Consider the following 21,063-nt stretch of genomic DNA (forward strand, 5'->3'; position numbering starts at 1 on the left):
ACACAGACGTGTGTTTCTCTCCAACAGCATGAGAGTCTGGTGATCCAACCTGGACAGTGCTGTCCACAGTGTCTCCCCACTTCCTGCCTGTCTGCTGGGAGGGAGCACAAGGTACTACAACTTCTCAGTGTGTGTGCGTGCGTGTCGCACCACCTTTCAATAGTGGGTCTGTTTTTGTTTAACTAACAACTGTTATACTGTCCACTGCACACTGTCCACTGTCCACTGTCCACTACCCACTGTCCACTGCCCACTGCCCACTGTCCATTTCCCACCTCCCACTACCCATTGTCCACTGCCCACTGCCCACTGTCCACTGTCCATTTCCCACTGCCCACTGTCCACTGCCCACTGCAGGTTGTCCACTGCCCACTGCAGGTTGTCCACTGTCCATTGCCCACTGTCCACTGTCCATTGCCCACTGTCCACTGTCCATTTCCCACTGCCCACTGTCCACTGCCCACTGCAGGTTGTCCACTGCCCACTGCAGGTTGTCCACTGTCCACTGTCCACTGCCCACTGTCCACTGCCGACTGTCCACTGCCCACTGCAGGTTGTCCACTGTCCACTGTCCACTGTCCACTGCCCACTGTCCACTGTCCACTGCCCACTGTCCACTGTCCACTGCCCACTGTCCACTGTCCATTGCCCACTGTCCACTGTTCATTTCCCACTGTCCACTGCCGACTGTCCACTGCCCACTGCATTGCCCACTGTCCACTGTCCACTGCCCACTGCCCACTGTCCACTGCCCACTGTCCACTGCCCACTGCTCACTGCTCACTGCTCACTGTCCACTGCCCACTGTCCACTTCCCACTGCCCACTGTCCACTGTCCACTGTCCACTGCTCACTGCTCACTGTCCACTGTCCACTGTCCACTGTCCCTGCCCACTGCCCACTGTCCCCTGCCCACTGTCCACTGTCCACTGCCCACTGCTCACTGCTCACTGCCCACTGCCCACTATCCACTGTCCACTGTCCACTGCCCACTGTCCACTATCCACTGCTCACTGCTCACTGCTCACTATCCACTGTCCACTGCCCACTGTCCACTATCCACTGCTCACTGCTCACTGTCCACTGCCCACTGCCCACTGCCCACTATCCACTGCCCACTGCTCACTGTCCACTGCTCACTGTCCACTGTCCACTGCCCACTGTCCACTATCCACTGCTCACTGCTCACTGTCCACTGTCCACTGCCCACTGTCCATTTCCCACTGTCCACTGCCCACTGCCCACTGTCCACTGTACACTGCCCACTGTCCCCTGCTCCCTGTCCACTGCCCATGCAGGTTGTCCACTGTCCACTGTCCACTGCCCACTGTAGGTTGTCCACTGACATTGAAACCTTCTCTCTCTCTGTGTATTGTTCATGTCATGTAGGGAGAAAACAGGTTAACTCTGCCACTGTGGTAGTTGTTGTACTACATTACACAGTGTTGTGTAAGGGAAAGTTTGTGTGTGTGTGTGTGTGTGTGTGTGTGTGTGTGTGTGTCTGCAGCATGGTGAGCAGTGGCAGAAGAGCGGCTGCACCAGGTGTGTGTGTGATCGTGGCCAGTCTCGCTGTCACACACACACCTGTCCACCCAGGACCTGTGAGGAGGTCAGTACACAGAAAGAGTCTATGGATGTTACTGTCTGTCTGTCTGTCTGTCTGTCTGTCTGTCTGTCTGTCTGTCTGTCTGTCTGTCTGTCTGCCTGTCTCACTGTCTGTCTGTCTGTCTGTCTGTCTCACTGTCTGCCTGTCTCACTGTCTGTCTGTCTGTCTGTCTGTCTCACTGTCTGTCTGTCTCACTGTCTGCCTGTCTCACTGTCTGTCTGTCTGTCTGTCTGTCTGTCTGTCTGTCTGTCTGTCTGTCTGTCTGTCTGTCTCACTGTCTGTCTGTCTCACTGTCTGTCTGTCTCACTGTCTGCCTGTCTCACTGTCTGTCTGTCTCACTGTCTGTCTGTCTGTCTGTCTGTCTGTCTGTCTCACTGTCTGTCTGTCTGTCTGTCTGTCTGTCTGTCTGTCTGTCTGTCTGTCTGTCTGTCTGTCTGTCTGTCTGTCTGTCTCACTGTCTGTCTGTCTCACTGTCTGTCTGTCTGTCTGTCTGTCTGTCTGTCTGTCTGTCTCACTGTCTGTCTGTCTCACTGTCTGCCTGTCTCACTGTCTGTCTGTCTGTCTGTCTGTCTGTCTGTCTGTCTGTCTGTCTGTCTCACTGTCTGTCTGTCTCACTGTCTGTCTGTCTGTCTGTCTGTCTCACTGTCTGTCTGTCTGTCTGTCTGTCTGTCTGTCTGTCTGTCTGTCTGTCTCACTGTCTGTCTGTCTCACTGTCTGTCTGTCTCACTGTCTGCCTGTCTCACTGTCTGTCTGTCTCACTGTCTGTCTGTCTGTCTGTCTGTCTGTCTGTCTCACTGTCTGTCTGTCTCACTGTCTGCCTGTCTCACTGTCTGTCTGTCTGTCTGTCTGTCTCACTGTCTGTCTGTCTGTCTGTCTGTCTGTCTGTCTGTCTGTCTGTCTGTCTGTCTGTCTGTCTGTCTGTCTGTCTGTCTCACTGTCTGTCTGTCTGTCTGTCTGTCTGTCTGTCTGTCTGTCTGTCTGTCTCACTGTCTGTCTGTCTCACTGTCTGTCTGTCTGTCTGTCTGTCTGTCTGTCTGTCTGTCTGTCTGTCTGTCTCACTGTCTGTCTGTCTCACTGTCTGCCTGTCTCACTGTCTGTCTGTCTGTCTGTCTGTCTGTCTGTCTGTCTGTCTGTCTGTCTGTCTGTCTGTCTGTCTCACTGTCTGCCTGTCTCACTGTCTGTCTGTCTGTCTGTCTGTCTGTCTGTCTGTCTGTCTGTCTGTCTGTCTGTCTGTCTGTCTGTCTCACTGTCTTCCTGTCTCACTGTCTGTCTGTCTGTCTGTCTGTCTGTCTGTCTGTCTGTCTGTCATGTATATTAATTGCATGAACACCAGGATCATCAACTGGATTGAACCTCGGGGCCGATCTTTTCTCTAGCAGATGATCAGGGAGGTTGGGAACATAATTACAAATAATCTGTATACTACAGGAAGGTCAAACAGGTACAGTGGGGAGAACAAGTATTTGATACACTGCCGATTTTGCAGGTTTTCCTACTTACAAAGCACGTAGAGGTCTGTAATATTTATCATAGGTACACTTCAACTGTGAGAGACGGAATCTAAAAACTAAAATCCAGAAAATCACATTGTATGATTTGTAAGTCATTAATTTGATGTATAATGTTTGACTAAAACGTAATTTTGAACTTTGCTTACATTTGTATACAGTCACATGTGTCTTGTGTGGGAATACTTGGGGATTTCCTGGTGTTTTTACAGTCTTTTATGTCCAACAATGGAATTTTTGGGGCCGAATAAAACCACCTGTGAGCCACATTGGGGAACCACGATGTACTCTATTCATAATTTATTATTCGTGACAGTTATTATAAAGTGTTTCCCATGATCCCTTGCAGGGCCAGACCAAAGTGAAGAGGGCGGGGCAGTGTTGTGACGACTGTGTTGCCGCCAAGGGCAGCTGCCTGTACGAGCTCACCGTCCGTCACCACGGTGACATGTGGAACAGCACCGGTTGCGGTTCTGCACCTGTGAGAGAGGACAGGTCCTCTGCCAGAGAGCCCAGTGTGCCCGAGTAGAATGCCCGACGGTAAACCCCTCTGAAAATGAATAGAACATCGAATGTTTCATCTTTACTGGCTGCCTTTTGTTTTTGTTGATGTTGTTTTTTTTTGGAATAAATAAACATTTTAAAACCAGAATGTAACATAGAGAATTCATCATCTCCCTTCATTATAGGATATTATTTACTAGATCGGTAAATTGGTTGGCCTGCATACAGAACCATACAAGAGTCTGTGGCAGGAGTATTATGGGGGCTGAAGAAGTACAAACACAGGCTTGAAATACAGTGAATTTGACTCTGTAGAGTATTTAAAATGTTCTGACTTAAAAGATTTAAAAGCTCGATTCCATAAATCAAATCAAATGTATTTATAAAGCACTTCATACATCAGCTGATGTCTCAAAGTGCTGTACAGAAACCCAGCCTAAAACCCCAAACAGCAAGCAATGCAGGTGTAGAAGCACGGTGGCTAGGAAAAACTCCCTAGAAAGGCTGTCATATAAATAAAAATAAAGATAAATGTGGAATAAACATGAACCGCTTTTTCTACCTCATCAGTCTTTCATGTTTAAAGCTGCAATAAATAGGTCATCTTTTGGGGAGGGCGATCCCGACCAAATTCACATAGAAATGTCAATTAAAATTGGTAGATCTGTTATTCTCATTGAAAGCAAGTTCTAAGAAGCGGCAGATCTGTTCTATGTTTGTTATTTCTATGTTTCCTGTTCTTGGAACAACAGTTTTTGCGTCTTTAACTTGTGGTTTTGTACATCAGCTTCAAACAGCTGAAAATACAATATTTTCTGGTTATTGTAAAATATATTTCACAGCGGTTTAGATGGTACAACGATCATCTACACTATACTTCTGCTGAAAATTAGGGCGGGAACTATTCGAATTTTCTCAACCAGGAAATGGCGGAGTGATTTCTGCATGTCAACACAAAAACACATGTTTTGATTCTTTTCACACGGTAAGAGTCACGTTTTTATAAAAATAAACTTTTCTAATCAGACGTTAAATGACTTTATTATTCTTACCACGTGGTATTAATCCCTCATCATGAATCATTGCGGTAAGCAGCCTGTTAAGTATTCATTAGGGAAGAGCAGCATCGTTGACTCCAGATCAGATTGGCCAAGGTCACACAGCATGAATAGAGATGCCTAGAGAAGTTACGCACAATGGATCTGAAAACAGAATAAACCATCTTGTTCTGCTTCAAAGGAGATACTTTCACGATTTTAATTAGCACTAAATGACTTGAAAGAACGGCAGACTTTTGACACGGACTTGTTTCACACACAGCGACATCCTCGAAACTGTTTTATTCTATTTTATTTGAACGTTCCGTAAGTTTATACTTACATTCATTTAATAATACCCATGTGCTTTGCCTTTCCATCCAATAGCAATCAACCAAGGTCATATAACAGAAACAAACAGGGACTTGCGTTCCAAAAGGCACCCTATTCCCTACATAGTGCCCTACTTGGCTCGGGTATAAAGTAGTGCACTATGTAGGGAATAGATTGCCATTTGGGAAGCAGCCAGTCTTTTCTAGGGAGTTTTTCCTAGCCACCGTGCTTCTACACCTGCATTGCTTGCTGTTTGGGGGTTTTAGGCTGTTTTTTTCTGTACAGCACTTTGAGACATCAGCTGATGTACGAAGGGCTTTATAAATACATTTGATTGATCGATTGATTGACAGGCATTTTCCCCGTGAATGTAAATGGTATCTTTCTATTGATGGGTAGCTGATATATAGACTAAGGATAGATTCCTTTGGACTGAAGGAGAGAGAGAGAAGAAGAAGAGGTGGAGGTAGAGAAAGATAAAACAGAGACAGGATAGAGCAGGTAGAGGGACGAGAGGGAGAGACAGACAGATAGAACAGGTAGAGGGAAGAGAGGGAGAGAGAGAAGAAGAAGAGGTGGAGGTAGAGAAAGATAAAACAGAGACAGGATAGAGCAGGTAGAGGGACGAGAGGGAGAGACAGACAGATAGAACAGGTAGAGGGGAGAGAGAGAGAGAAGAAGAGGTGGAGGTAGAGAAAGATAAAACAGAGACAGGATAGAGCAGGTAGAGGGACGAGAGGGAGAGACAGACAGATAGAGCAGGTAGAGGGAAGAGAGGGAGAGAGAGAGAGAAGAAGAGGTGGAGGTAGAGAAAGATAAAACAGAGACAGGATAGAGCAGGTAGAGGGACGAGAGGGAGAGACAGACAGATAGAACAGGTAGAGAATGAGAGACAGACAGATAGAGCAGGTAGAGGGAAGAGAGGAAGAGAGAGAGAGAAGAAGAGGTGGAGGTAGAGAAAGATAAAACAGAGACAGGATAGAGCAGGTAGAGGGACGAGAGGGAGAGACAGACAGATAGAGCAGGAGAGACAGACAGATAGAGCAGGTAGAGGGACGAGAGGGAGAGACAGACAGATAGAGCAGGAGAGACAGACAGATAGAGCAGGTAGAGGGAAGAGAGGGAGAGAGAGAGAGAGAAGAGGTGGAGGTAGAGAAAGATAAAACAGAGACAGGATAGAGCAGGTAGAGGGACGAGAGGGAGAGACAGACAGATAGAGCAGGAGAGACAGACAGATAGAGCAGGTAGAGGGAAGAGAGGGAGAGAGAGAGAGAAGAAGAGGTGGAGGTAGAGAAAGATAAAACAGAGACAGGATAGAGCAGGTAGAGGGACGAGAGGGAGAGACAGACAGATAGAGAAGGAGAGACAGACAGATAGAGCAGGTAGAGGGAAGAGAGGGAGAGAGAGAGAGAAGAAGAGGTGGAGGTAGAGAAAGATAAAACAGAGACAGGATAGAGCAGGTAGAGGGACGAGAGGGAGAGACAGACAGATAGAGCAGGTAGAGAAGGAGAGACAGACAGATAGAGGGAAGAGAGGGAGAGACAGACAGATAGAGAAGGTAGAGAAGGAGAGACAGACAGATAGAGCAGGTAGAGGGAAGAGAGGGAGAGACAGACAGATAGAGAAGGAGAGACAGACAGATAGAGCAGGTAGAGGGAAGAGAGGGAGAGAGAGAGAGAAGAAGAGGTGGAGGTAGAGAAAGATAAAACAGAGACAGGATAGAGCAGGTAGAGGGAAGAGAGGGAGAGACAGACAGATAGAGCAGGTAGAGAAGGAGAGACAGACAGATAGAGCAGGTAGAGGGACGAGAGGGAGAGACAGACAGACAGAGCAGGTAGAGAAAGATAAAACAGAGACAGGACAGAGCAGGTAGAGGGACGAGAGGGAGAGACAGACAGATAGAGCAGGTAGAGAAGGAGAGACAGACAGATAGAGCAGGTAGAGGGAAGAGAGGGAGAGACAGACATATAGAGAAGGTAGAGAAGGAGACACAGACAGATAGAGCAGGTAGAGGGAAGAGAGGGAGAGACAGACAGATAGAGAAGGAGAGACAGACAGATAGAGCAGGTAGAGGGAAGAGAGGGAGGGAGAGAGAGAGAGAAGAAGAGGTGGAGGTAGAGAAAGATAAAACAGAGACAGGATAGAGCAGGTAGAGGGAAGAGAGGGAGAGACAGACAGATAGAGCAGGTAGAGAAGGAGAGACAGACAGATAGAGCAGGTAGAGGGACGAGAGGGAGAGACAGACAGACAGAGCAGGTAGAGAAAGATTAAACAGAGACAGGACAGAGCAGGTAGAGGGACGAGAGGGAGAGACAGACAGATAGAGCAGGTAGAGAAAGATAAAACAGAGACAGGACAGAGCAGGTAGAGGGACGAGAGGGAGAGACAGACAGATAGAGCAGGTAGAGAAAGATAAAACAGAGACAGGACAGAGCAGGTAGAGGGACGAGAGGGAGAGACAGACAGATAGAGCAGGTAGAGAAAGATAAAACAGACAGGACAGAGCAGGTAGAGGGACGAGAGGGAGAGACAGACAGATAGAGCAGGTAGAGAAGGAGAGACAGACAGATAGAGCAGGTAGAGGGACGAGAGGGAGAGACAGACAGATAGAACAGGTAGAGAAGGAGAGACAGACAGATAGAGCAGGTAGAGGGAAGAGAGGGAGAGACAGACAGATAGAGAAGGAGAGACAGACAGATAGAGAAGGAGAGACAGGCAGACAGAGCAGGTAGAGGGAAGAGAGGGAGAGAAAGACAGACAGAGCAGGTAGAGGGAAGAGAGGGAGAGACAGACAGGATAGAGCAGGTGGAAAAGGAGAGGCAGACAGATAGAGAAGGAGAGACAGACAGATAGAGAAGGAGAGACAGGCAGATAGTATAGGTAGAGAAGGAGAGACAGACAGACAGAGCAGGTAGAGGGAAGAGAGGGAGAGACAGACAGACAGAGCAGGTAGAGGGAAGAGAGGGAGAGACAGACAGGATAGAGCAGGTGGAGAAGGAGAGGCAGACAGATAGAACAGGTAGTGGGAAGAGAAGGAGAGACAGACAGATGAAGCACAAACACTCACGTGGTCTGTTCCTAACAGGGTTCAGAGCTGGTCCACCTACCAGGGAAGTGTTGTCCTGAGTGTCAGTCCTTAAAGACCTCCTGTGTCTACCCAGACCCTGATCTGTCCCTAGGGAACCCCCAGAGACCACTAGCGGTAATGTATACCATATCACTTGGTTAACCAATCAAGGTCTTTGAAATCTACGCAGTCAACAGTTTCAGTGTATCATTCAAATGTCATAAAAATAGTTGTATTTTCCCATTTCTCTGTCTCTCTCTGTCTCTGTCTCTCTCTGTCTCTGTCTCTGTCTCTCTCTGTCTATGTCTCTGTCTCTGTCTCTGTCTCTGTCTTTCTCTGTCTCTGTCTCTGTCTCTCTCTGTCTATGTCTCTGTCTCTCTCTTTCTCTGTCTCTGTCTCTGTCTCTGTCTCTGTATCTCTATGTCTATCTCTGTATCTCTCTTTCTCTGTCTATGTCTCTGTCTCTGTATCTCTCTTTCTCTGTCTCTGTCTATGTCTCTGTCTCTGTCTCTCTCTCTCTCTCTCTTACTCTGTCTCTGTCTATGTCTCTGTCTCTCTCTTTCTCTGTCTCTGTCTCTCTTTCTCTGTCTCTGTATCTCCCTTTCTCTGTCTCTGTCTCTCTCTGTCTATGTCTCTGTCTCTTTCTCTGTCTCTGTCTCTCTCTTTCTCTTTCTCTGTCTCTGTCTATGTCTCTGTCTCTGTATCTCTCTTTCTCTGTCTCTGTCTATGTCTCTGTCTCTGTCTCTCTCTTACTCTGTCTCTGTCTATGTCTCTGTCTCTCTCTGTCTCTGTCTCTGTCTCTCTTTCTCTGTCTCTGTATCTCCCTTTCTCTGTCTCTGTCTCTCTCTGTCTATGTCTCTGTCTCTCTCTGTCTCTGTCTCTGTCTCTCTCTGTCTATGTCTCTGTCTCTGTCTCTGTCTCTGTCTTTCTCTGTCTCTGTCTCTCTCTGTCTATGTCTCTGTCTCTGTCTCTGTATCTCTCTTTCTCTGTCTCTGTCTCCGTCTCTCTCTTTCTCTGTCTCTGTCTCTGTCTTTCTCTGTCTCTGTCTCTCTCTGTCTATGTCTCTGTCTATTTCTCTGTCTCTCACTCTGTCTATGTCTCTTTCTCTGTCTCTGTCTCTGTCTCTGTCTCTCTCTTTCTCTGTCTCTGTCTATGTCTCTGTCTTTCTCGGTCTCTGTCTTTCTCTTTCTCTGTCTCTCTCTATCTATGTCTCTGTCTCTCTCTGTCTCTGTCTATGTCTCTGTCTCTGTCTATGTCTCTGTCTCTGTCTCTGTCTCTCTCTCTGTCTATGTCTCTGTCTCTGTCTCTCTCTTTCTCTGTCTCTGTCTATGTCTCTGTCTCTGTCTCTCTCTTTCTCTGTCTGTCTCTGTCTCTCTCTGTCTATGTCTCTGTCTCTCTCTTTCTCTGTCTCTGTCTCTCTCTGTCTATGTCTCTGTCTCTCTCTTTCTCTGTCTCTGTCTATGTCTCTGTCTCTCTCTTTCTCTGTCTCTGTCTCTGTCTCTGTCTCTCTCTTTCTCTGTCTCTGTATCTCCCTTTCTCTGTCTCTGTCTCTGTCTCTCTCTGTCTATGTCTCTGTCTCTGTCTCTGTCTCTGTCTTTCTCTGTCTCTGTCTCTCTCTGTCTATGTCTCTGTCTCTGTCTCTGTCTCTGTATCTCTCTTTCTCTGTCTCTGTCTCCGTCTCTCTCTTTCTCTGTCTCTGTCTCTGTCTTTCTCTGTCTCTGTCTCTCTCTGTCTATGTCTCTGTCTATTTCTCTGTCTCTCACTCTGTCTATGTCTCTTTCTCTGTCTCTGTCTCTGTCTCTGTCTCTCTCTTTCTCTGTCTCTGTCTATGTCTCTGTCTTTCTCGGTCTCTGTCTTTCTCTTTCTCTGTCTCTCTCTATCTATGTCTCTGTCTCTCTCTGTCTCTGTCTATGTCTCTGTCTCTGTCTATGTCTCTGTCTCTGTCTCTGTCTCTCTCTATCTATGTCTCTGTCTATGTCTCTGTCTCTGTCTCTCTCTCTGTCTATGTCTCTGTCTCTGTCTCTCTCTTTCTCTGTCTCTGTCTATGTCTCTGTCTCTGTCTCTCTCTTTCTCTGTCTGTCTCTGTCTCTCTCTGTCTATGTCTCTGTCTCTCTCTTTCTCTGTCTCTGTCTCTCTCTGTCTATGTCTCTGTCTCTCTCTTTCTCTGTCTCTGTCTATGTCTCTGTCTCTCTCTTTCTCTGTCTCTGTCTCTGTCTCTGTCTCTCTCTTTCTCTGTCTCTGTATCTCCCTTTCTCTGTCTCTGTCTCTGTCTCTCTCTGTCTATGTCTCTGTCTCTGTCTCTGTCTTTCTCTGTCTCTGTCTCTGTCTCTCTCTGTCTATGTCTCTCTCTCTGTCTCTGTCTCGCTCTTTCTCTGTCTCTGTCTATGTCTCTGTCTCTGTATCTCTCTTTCTCTGTCTCTGTCTATGTCTCTGTCTCTCTCTTTCTCTGTCTCTGTCTATGTCTCTGTCTCTCTCTTTCTCTGTCTCTGTCTCTGTCTCTGTATCTCTATGTCTATCTCTGTCTCTGTCTTTGTCTCTCTCTTTCTCTGTCTATGTCTCTGTCTCTGTATCTCTCTTTCTCTGTCTCTGTCTATGTCTCTGTCTCTGTCTCTCTCTTACTCTGTCTCTGTCTATGTCTCTGTCTCTCTCTTTCTCTGTCTCTTTCTCCCTTTCTCTGTCTCTGTCTATCTCTGTCTATGTCTCTGTCTCTGTCTTTCTCTGTCTCTGTCTCTCTCTGTCTATGTCTCTGTCTCTTTCTCTGTCTCTGTCTCTCTCTCTCTCTTTCTCTTTCTCTGTCTCTGTCTATGTCTCTGTCTCTGTATCTCTCTTACTCTGTCTCTGTCTATGTCTCTGTCTCTCTCTTTCTCTGTCTCTGTCTCTCTCTCTCTGTCTCTGTATCTCCCTTTCTCTGTCTCTGTCTCTCTCTGTCTATGTCTCTGTCTCTGTCTCTGTCTTTCTCTGTCTCTGTCTCTCTCTGTCTATGTCTCTGTCTCTTTCTCTGTCTCTGTCTCTCTCTTTCTCTGTCTATGTCTCTGTCTCTGTATCTCTCTTTCTCTGTCTCTGTCTCTGTCTCCGTCTCTCTCTTTCTCTGTCTCTGTCTCTGTCTTTCTCTGTCTCTGTCTCTCTCTGTCTATGTCTCTGTCTATTTCTCTGTCTCTCACTCTGTCTATGTCTCTGTCTCTGTCTCTCTCTTTCTCTGTCTCTGTCTCTGTCTCTCTCTTTCTCTGTCTCTGTCTATGTCTCTGTCTCTCTGTCTCTGTCTATGTCTCTCTCTTTCTCTTTCTCTTTCTCTGTCTTTATCTGTCTCTGTCTCTCTCTGTCTTTCTCTGTCTCTGTCTCTATCTCTGTCTCTGTCTCTCTCTTTCTCTTTCTCTGTCTCTGTATCTCTCTGTCTCTGTCTCTGTCTGTCTCTCTCTGTCTATGTCTCTGTCTCTGTCTTTCTCTGTCTCTGTCTATGTCTCTGTCTCTGTCTCTCTGTCTCTGTCTATGTCTCTGTCTCTGTATCTCTCTTTCTCTGTCTCTGTCTATGTCTATGTCTCTGTCTCTGTCTCTGTCTCTGTCTCTCTCTTTCTCTTTCTCTGTCTCTGTCTTTATCTGTCTCTGTCTCTGTCTCTGTCTCTCTCTTTCTCTGTCTCTGTCTCTCTCTTTCTCTGTCTCTGTCTCTGTCTCTCTCTTTCTCTGTCTCTGTCTCTGTCTCTGTCTCTCTCTGTCTCTGTCTCTGTCTCTGTCTCTGTCTTTCTCTGTCTCTGTCTATGTCTCTGTCTCTGTATCTCTCTTTCTCTGTCTCTGTCTCTTTCTTTCTCTGTCTCTCTCTGTCTATGTCTCTCTCTTTCTCTTTCTCTGTCTCTGTCTCTGTCTCTCTCTGTCTATGTCTCTGCCTCTGTCTCTCTCTTTCTCTGTCTCTGTCTCTGTCTCTGTCTCTGTCTCTCTCTTTCTCTGTCTCTGTCTATGTATATGTCTCTGTATCTCTCTTTCTCTGTCTCTGTCTATGTCTCTGTCTCTCTCTTTCTCTGTCTCTGTCTCTTTCTTTCTCTGTCTCTGTCTCTCTCTGTCTATGTCTCTGTCTCTGTCTCTCTCTCTCTCTCTGTCTCTGTCTATGTCTCTGTCTCTGTCTCTCTCTCTGTCTATGTCTCTGTCTCTCTCTTTCTCTGTCTCTGTCTCTGTCTCTGTATCTCTATGTCTCTGTCTCTGTCTCTGTCTGTCTCTCTCTGTCTGTGTCTCTGTCTCTCTCTTTCTCTGTCTATGTCTCTGTCTCTGTCTCTCTCTTTCTCTTTCTCTGTCTCTGTCTCTGTCTCTGTCTTTCTCTGTCTCTGTCTCTCTCTTTCTCTGTCTCTGTCTCTCTCTCTATCTATGTCTCTGTCTCTGTCTCTCTCTTTCTCTGTCTCTGTCTCTCTCTTTCTCTGTCTCTGCCTCTGTCTCTCTCTCTATCTATGTCTCTGTCTCTCTCTGTCTCTGTCTGTCTCTCTCTTTGTCTTTCTCTTTCTCTGTCTATGTCTCTGTCCCTGTCTCTCCCTCTCTCTCTCTTTCTCTCCTTTCTCTTCACCTCTCTTCCCCTCACCATTCTTCCCCCTTCCTCCTTCTTCTCCCCTATCTCCCTCTAGAACCAGGAGAGATGGAATGAGGGCCCCTGTAGGGAATGTGAGTGTCGTGAAGGCAGGGTGACCTGCTACCTGATGTCCTGTCCCACCTGCCCCCTGGGGACCCTGGCTGTGCCCCACCAGGGAACCTGCTGCCCTGAGTGTAAACAGGGTAAGAGTGACACAACACACACACACACACACACACACACACACACACACACACACACACACACACACACACACACACACACACACACACACACACACACGTACAGCTATAGTTTCGTGACATCTCTGGACTTTTTGGGGAGTAAAAATGTTTGGCAATTAAAAATCCTATGTTTCCCTACCCCTAATCCCAAAACCCTTAACCCTGAACCCTAACCCCAGAACCCTTAACATTTAACCCTAACCATACCCTTAACCCTACCCCTAACCCTACCCTTAAACCTACCCCTAACCCTACCCCTAATCCCAAAACCCTTAACCCTTAACCCTTAACCCTAACCCTAACCCTACGCCTAAACCTACCCTTAACCCTACCCCTAACCCTACCCCTATTCCCAAAACCCTTAACCATTAACCCTAACCCCAAAACCCTTAACCCTTAACCCTACCCTTAACCATACCCTTAACCCTACCCTTAACCCTACCCCTAACCCTAATCCTACCCTTAACCCTACCCCTAACCCTAACCCTATTCCCAAAACCCTTAACCATTAACCCTAACCCCAAAACCCTTAACCCTTAACCCTACCCTTAACCATACCCTTAACCCTACCCCTAACCCTACCCCTAACCCTACCCTTAACCCTACCCCTAACCCTAATCCTACCCTTAACCCTACCCCTAACCCTAACCCTAACCCTAACCCTAACCCTACCCCTAACCCTAACCCTATTCCCAAAACCCTTAACCATTAACCCTAACCCCAAAACCCTTAACCCTTAACCCTACCCTTAACCCTAACCCTACCCTTAACCCTACCCTTAACCCTGCCCCTAACCATACCCTTAACCCTACCCCTACCCCTAAACCTACCCTTAACCCTACCCCTAAACCTACCCTTAACCCTACTCTTACCCCTAACCCTACCTCTACCCCTAACCCTAACCCTACCCCTAACCCTACCCTTAACCCTAACCCTACCCTTAACCCTACCCCTAACCCTAACCCTACCCCTTAACCCTACCCCCAACCCTACCCCTAATCCTACCCCTAACCCTACACCTCTAACCAGAACCTTAACCAGAACCCTGACCCCAAAACTGTAACCCTAACCTTAACCCTACACCTAACCATAACCCTAACCTTAACCCCCGAAACCCTTAACCCTGAACCCTAACCCCAAAACCCTTAACCCTGAACCCTAACCCCAAAACCCTTAACCCTGAACCCTAACCCCAAAACCCTTAACCCTTAACCCTAACCCCAAAACCCTTTAACTTAACCCTAACCCCAAAACCCTTAACCCTTAACCCTAACCCTAACCCCAAAACCCTTAACCCTGAACCCTAACCCCAAAACCCTTAACCCTTAACCCTAACCCCAAAACCCTTTAACTTGACCCTAACCCCAAAACCCTAAACCTATCCCTTAAAGGGATACTTCGGGATGTTGGCAATGAGGCCCTTTGCCAGAGTTCCCCAGAGTCAGATAAACTCCTGGATACCATTGTATGTCTCTGTGTCCATGTATGAAGGAAGTTAGAGGTAGTTTATAGCTAATGCTGATGCTAACTAACGTTATATTGTTAAGTAGTGTTCAGTGTCTGTGTGTGGAATGGAGTCTGGTTCTAGTTAAATACTGGCCCGTTAATATTCTCAACAAAGTAAGGAATAGGTCATAGGTAATCAGACACTGGCAGCCAATAAGATAATCACAGCTACTGGCGCCCAATAAGGTAATCAGACACTGGCAGCCAATAAGATAATCAGACAGCCACTGGCAGCCAATAAGACTCTCAATGGCCTAAATTAGAACACACTCAGCATCTCAATATCTCTATCTGTCTCTCTGTCTCTACCTGTTGTGTGTGTGTGTGTGTGTGTGTGTGTGTGTGTGTGTGTGTGTGTGTGTGTGTGTGTGTGTGTGTGTGTGTGTGTGTGTGTGTGTGTGTGTGTGTGTAACAGTCCAGTGCCAGAGTGACTGCCTGTCTTGCTCGGGGACCCCTGACCACTGTGAGAGATGTAAGGACGCTACCGCTCTGCTTCTGGACGGACTCTGTGTGTCCACCTGTCCTCGCGGTTACTACGCCGATGGAAAAGTGTGTGCAGGTAAAGTACTGTATGACACATTTATTAGCCCCGCACACACACACACACACACACACACACACACACACACACACACACACACACACACACACACACACACACACACACACACACACACACACACACACACACACACACACACACACACACACACACACACACACACACTCCTTAACCTGTGGGCTTCAAAACCTTTTTTTAATCATATTACAGAGTAAAACAACAACAAAACACCAGAAAGAAGTGAGCCTCCATCCCCCAACCTCCCATCCCCAACCTCCCATCTCCCCCAATTTCCCATTCCATTTCCCCAACCTCCCATCTCCCCAAATCTCACAATCTCACATCTCCCCCAATCTCCCATCCCATTTCCCCAACCACCCATCTCCCAAACCTCCCATCCCCCAATCTCCCATCCCATTTCCCAAACCTCCCATCTCCCCAATCTCCCATCCCCCCAACCCAACCCATCTCCCCAACCTCCCATCCCTCCAGCCTCCCAACCCATATCCCCAACCTCCCATCTCCCCAACCTCCCATCTCCCCATTCTCCCATCTCCCCAACCTCCCATCTCCCCAACCTCCCATCTGCCCAACCTCCCATCTCCCCAACCTCCCATCCCCCCAGCCTCCCGATTGATTGATTTGAGCATTCTCTTAAAGTTAATGGCATAGTTTTTTAGTTAGTTAGTTAGTTAGTTGTTTTAGTTATCTAAGTTAGTTATCTACTCCCAAATATTTCAAATGGGAAGCAATTGTGATTCCATAACTAGATACGGAGTCCTCCATCAGGGTATTGGCAGGACGTAGGGCTGATTTGCTTTGATTAATCTTATGATTTGAGATTAAACTGAATTTATCTATAGTCTTTAAATTTGTTTGGGATTGATTGAGATAAAATGTTACTATATCTAGACAATGTGTCTTTGTATTCATGAGATGACGTGATCAGTAGATTTGAGGGAAATTGGTGTCATTTCCTTCGATTGACAAATTGCCTGGGCCAGGAGTTCCATGGATAATAAAAATAGCAAAGGAGAAATCGGATCGCCTTGTCTGCTGCTTCAAGTGATGCTGAACGGAGCAGATCATTGCCTGTTAGAACTATGGCTGAGGGATTGGAGAGCAGTTATTGCCTGTTGAATTATTGGCATATAGGAGGATGAAGGATTGGCATATAGGATTTTAATCATATGAATGAAATTGGAGCCAATTCCCATATGTTTCAGACCAGAGATATGACCATTCTAATCTATCAAAAAAATTTTTTTTTTGATAAAGCAGCCCAATGAACTGTTGTTTCTGATGAAGGATTTAAGATATGTGGACGGAGGTTTTCCGAGGATAATTGTGTTTTAACAAACCCGCTTCGGTCCATGTGGTTTCGAAGACGGGACGGCAACATTTTGGAAAACAGTTTGACATTTTTTGTTGATTAAAAATAGAAGAATCTAGAGTCTAAACCACTTGGTGACAACACAGTGACATCCTTACCTTATTATAAAAGCAGAATTAGTGCTGTGTTCACATCTCTCATAAAGTAACCTTTGTGAACGGCTGTGTTAAATCATATTGAGCAACAGTGGAACTAATTGAGACCAAAATTTGAGAGAGATTTGGCCTTAATTTATTCGGGCTTAATTAAGAGATATTTTGTCTCCCATCGAGGCAGCTTCCTCTGTTGAGAAAAGATGAGTTCTTCATTATTGTAGGAAGGACTTAGTCTGGTTTTGTTTGGATTTACAGAATATATATATATATATATATATCAAATGTACATAAGTATTCAGACCCTTCACTCAGTGCTTTGTTGAAGCACCTTTGGCAGTGATTACAGCCCTGAGTCTTCTTGGGTATCACGCTACAAGCTTGGCACACCTGTATTTGGGGAGTTTCTCCCATTCTTCTCTGCAGATCCTCTAAAGCTCTGTCAAATTGGAACGGGAATGTTGCTGCATAGCTATTTTCAGGTCTCTCCAGAGATGTTCGATCGAGTTCAAGTCTGGGCTCTGCCTGGGCCTCTCAAGGACATTCAGAGACTTGTCCCGAAGCCACTCCTGTGTTGTCCTGTCTGTGAGCTTAGGGTCGTTGTCCTGTTGAAAGGTGAACCTTCGTTGCAGTCTGAGGTCCTGAGTGCTCTGGAGCAGGTTTTCATCAAGGATTGCCCTGTACTTTGCTCCGTTCATATTTCCCTCAATCTTGACTAGTCTCCCAGTCCCTACTGCTGATAAACATCCCCACAGCAGGATGCTGCCACCACCATGCTTCACCGTAGGGATGGAGCCAGGTTGAGTCCAGATGTGATGCTTGGAATTCAGGCCAAAGAGTTACATTTGTGTTTCATCAGACCAGATAATCTTGTTTCAGTAAAACATTAAATAAGTAAACATTTTAAGACCTTTCCAGTTTGGTGAGTTATGAAGAAAAAATAAAATGAAAGAAAAAATGACAAATTTGCTTAAACAGTCAATAACATACTGTAGAAGTAGAAGTAATAACAGACTGTAGCTGCGGGAGTAATAACACACTATGGGAGGAATAACATAATGTAGCTGCAGAAGTAATAATATACGGTAAGCTGTAGCAGTAATAGCATATTGTAGCTGCAGGAGTAATAACACACTGTAGGAGTAATAACGTACTGTAGCTGCAGGAGTAATAACACACTGTAGGAGTAAAATCATACTGCAGCTGCAGGAGTAATAACATATTGTGTCAATAATAACATAATGTAGCTATAGCAATAATAACATACTGTATCTTCAGGAGTAATAACATACTGTAGCTGTAGGAGTAATAACATACTGTAGCTGTAGGAGTTATAACATACTGGAGCAGTAATAACATACTGTAGCTGTAGGAGTTATAACATACTGGAGCAATAATAACATACTGTAGCTGTAGGTGTAATAACATACTGTAGCTATAGGAGTAATAACATACTGTAGCTGTAGGAGTAATAACATACTGTAGCTGTAGGAGTTATAACATACTGTAGCATTAATAACATACTGTAGCAGTAATAAAATACTGTAGCTGTAGGAGTAATAACATACTGTAGCAGTAATAACATACTGTAGCTGTAGGAGTTATAACATACTGGAGCAGTAATAACATACTGTAGCTGTAGGAGTAATAACATGCTGTATCTGTGGGAGTAATAACATACTGTATCTGTGGGAGTAATAACATACTGTAGCTGTAGGAGTTATAACATACTGTAGCTGTAATAACATACTGTAGCTGTAGGAGTTATAACATACTGTAGCAGTAATAACATACTGTAGCTGTAGGAGTAATAACATACTGTAGTAGTAATAACATACTGTAGCTGTAGGAGTAATAACATACTGTAGCAGTAATAACATACTGTAGCTGTAGGAGTTATAACATACTGGAGCAGTAATAACATACTGTAGCTGTAGGAGTAATAACATACTGTATCTGTGGGAGTAATAACATACTGTATCTGTGGGAGTAATAACATACTGTAGCTGTAGGAGTTATAACATACTGTAGCTGTAATAACATACTGTAGCTGTAGGAGTTATAACATACTGTAGCAGTAATAACATACTGTAGCTGTAGGAGTAATAACATACTGTAGCAGTAATAACATACTGTAGCTGTAGGAGTAATAACATACTGTAGCAGTAATAACATACTGTAGCTGTAGGAGTTATAACATACTGGAGCAGTAATAACATACTGTAGCTGTAGGAGTAATAACATACTGTAGCTGTAGCTGTAATAGCATACTGTAGCTGTAGCATTAATAATATACTGTAGCAGTAAAAACATACTGTAGCAGTAATGACATACTGTAGCTGTAGGAGTTATAACATACTGTAGCTGTAATAACATACTGTAGCTGTAGGAGTTATAACATACTGTAGCTGTAATAACATACTGTAGCTGTAGGAGCTTGTAATAACATACTGTAGCTGTAGGAGTTATAACATACTGTAGCTGTAATAACATACTGTAGCTGTAGGAGTTATAACATACTGTAGCAGTAATAACATACTGTATCTGTAGAAGTAATAACATACTGTAGCTGTAGCTGTAATAACATACTGTAGCTGTAGCAGTAATAACATACTGTAGCTGTAGATGTAATAACATACTGTAGCAGTAATAACATACTGTAGCAGTAATAACATACTGTAGCTGTAGCAGTAATAACATACTGTAGCTGTAGCAGTAATAACATACTGTAGCAGTAATAACATACGGTAGCAGTAATAACATACTGTAGCTGTAGCAGTAATAACATACTGTAGCTGTAGCAGTAATAACATAATGTAGCAGTAATAACATACTGTAGCTGTAATAACATACTGTAGCTGTAGCTGTAATAACATACTGTAGCTGTAATAACATACTGTAGCTGTAGGAGTTATAACATACTGCAGCAGTCATAACATACTGTAGCAGTAATAACATACTGTAACTGTAGCAGTAATAACATACTGTAGCTGTAGCTGTAATAACATACTGTAGCTGTAGCAGTAATAACATACTGTAGCTGCAGGAGTAATAACATACTGTAGTTGTATTAACATACTGTAGTTGTAATAACATACTGTAGCTGTAGCAGTAATAACATACTGTAGCTGTAGCTGTAATAACATACTGTAGCTGCAGGAGTAATAACATACTGTAGTTGTATTAACATACTGTAGTTGTAATAACATACTGTAGCTGTAGCTGTAATAACATACTGTAGCTGTAGCAGTAATAACATACTGTAGCAGTAATAACATACTGTAGCAGTAATAACATACTGTAGCTGTAGCAGTAATAACATACTGTAGCAGTAGCAGTAATAACATACTGTAGCAGTAATAACATACTGTAGCAGTAATAACATACTGTAGCTGTAGCTGTAATAACATACTGTAGCTGCAGGAGTAATAACATACTGTAGCAGTAATAACATACTGTAGCTGTAATAACATACTGTAGCTGTAATAACATACTCTAGCTGTAGCAGTAATAACATACTGTAGTTGTATTAACATACTGTAGTTGTATTAACATACTGTAGCTGTAATAACATACTGTAGCTGTATTAACATACTGTAGCTGTAGCAGTAATAACATACTGTAGTTGTATTAACATACTGTAGTTGTATTAACATTCTGTAGCTGTAATAACATACTGTAGCTGTATTAACATACTGTAGCTGTAGCTGTAATAACATACTGTAGCTGTAGCTGTAATAACATACTGTAGCTGTATTAACATACTGTAGTTGTATTAACATTCTGTAGCTGTAATAACATACTGTAGCTGTATTAACATACTGTAGCTGTAGCTGTAATAACATACTGTAGCTGTAGCAGTAATAACATACTGTAGCTGTAGCAGTAATAACATACTGTAGCAGTAGCAGTAATAACATACTGTAGCAGTAGCAGTAATAACATACTGTAGCTGTAATAACATACTGTAGCAGTAATAACATACTGTAGCTGTAGCAGTAATAACATACTGTAGCAGTAGCAGTAATAACATACTGTAGCTGTAATAACATACTGTAGCAGTAATAACATACTGTAGCTGTAGCAGTAATAACATACTGTAGCTGTATTAACATACTGTAGCTGTAGCTGTAATAACATACTGTAGCTGTAGCAGTAATAACATACTGTAGCTGTAGCAGTAATAACATACTGTAGCTGTAGCAGTAATAACATACTGTAGCTGTAGCAGTAATAACATACTGTAGCTGTAGCAGTAATAACATACTGTAGCAGTAGCAGTAATAACATACTGTAGCTGTAGCAGTAATAACATACTGTAGCTGTAGCAGTAATAACATACTGTAGCAGTAGGAGTAATAACATACTGTAGCTGTGTTATGAGCAGTATGGTTTATATCACCTTAAAATACATTTTCCCTCCATTTTTTATGAATCATTCATGTGCACGGTTCTATATACAGGGTATGGGCAGGAAATTCAGTCTGTAATCTAGATCTTCACAAACATTCATCATACCCTGTACGCCAAGTTCTTCCCGGGAGAAAAATTCAATAACCTGCCCTAAAACGAAGGTGAACAGTAATCAACAGGAAGACAAATACCAAAAGATACCGTGTAGTAGCACATATGAGATTGGCAATGTCTCCTTTGCAGTAGCTAAA

General features: G+C 44.5%; 1 protein-coding gene across 1 annotated transcript in view; it reads left to right on the forward strand.

Moving 5' to 3' along the window:
• The window catches only part of LOC135510729 (extracellular matrix organizing protein FRAS1-like), a 408,168-nt gene that overhangs the window by 149,019 nt on the left and 238,086 nt on the right, over window positions 1-21,063 (forward strand). The window contains 7 exon segments of the mRNA XM_064931929.1: window positions 28-111; window positions 1,508-1,609; window positions 3,464-3,581; window positions 3,584-3,654; window positions 8,074-8,190; window positions 12,657-12,804; window positions 14,768-14,911. Coding sequence (XP_064788001.1) covers window positions 28-111; window positions 1,508-1,609; window positions 3,464-3,581; window positions 3,584-3,654; window positions 8,074-8,190; window positions 12,657-12,804; window positions 14,768-14,911 — 784 coding nt within the window.

The sequence above is a fragment of the Oncorhynchus masou genome, chromosome 1, assembly GCF_036934945.1.
Source record: "Oncorhynchus masou masou isolate Uvic2021 chromosome 1, UVic_Omas_1.1, whole genome shotgun sequence".
NCBI lineage: Eukaryota > Metazoa > Chordata > Actinopteri > Salmoniformes > Salmonidae > Oncorhynchus > Oncorhynchus masou.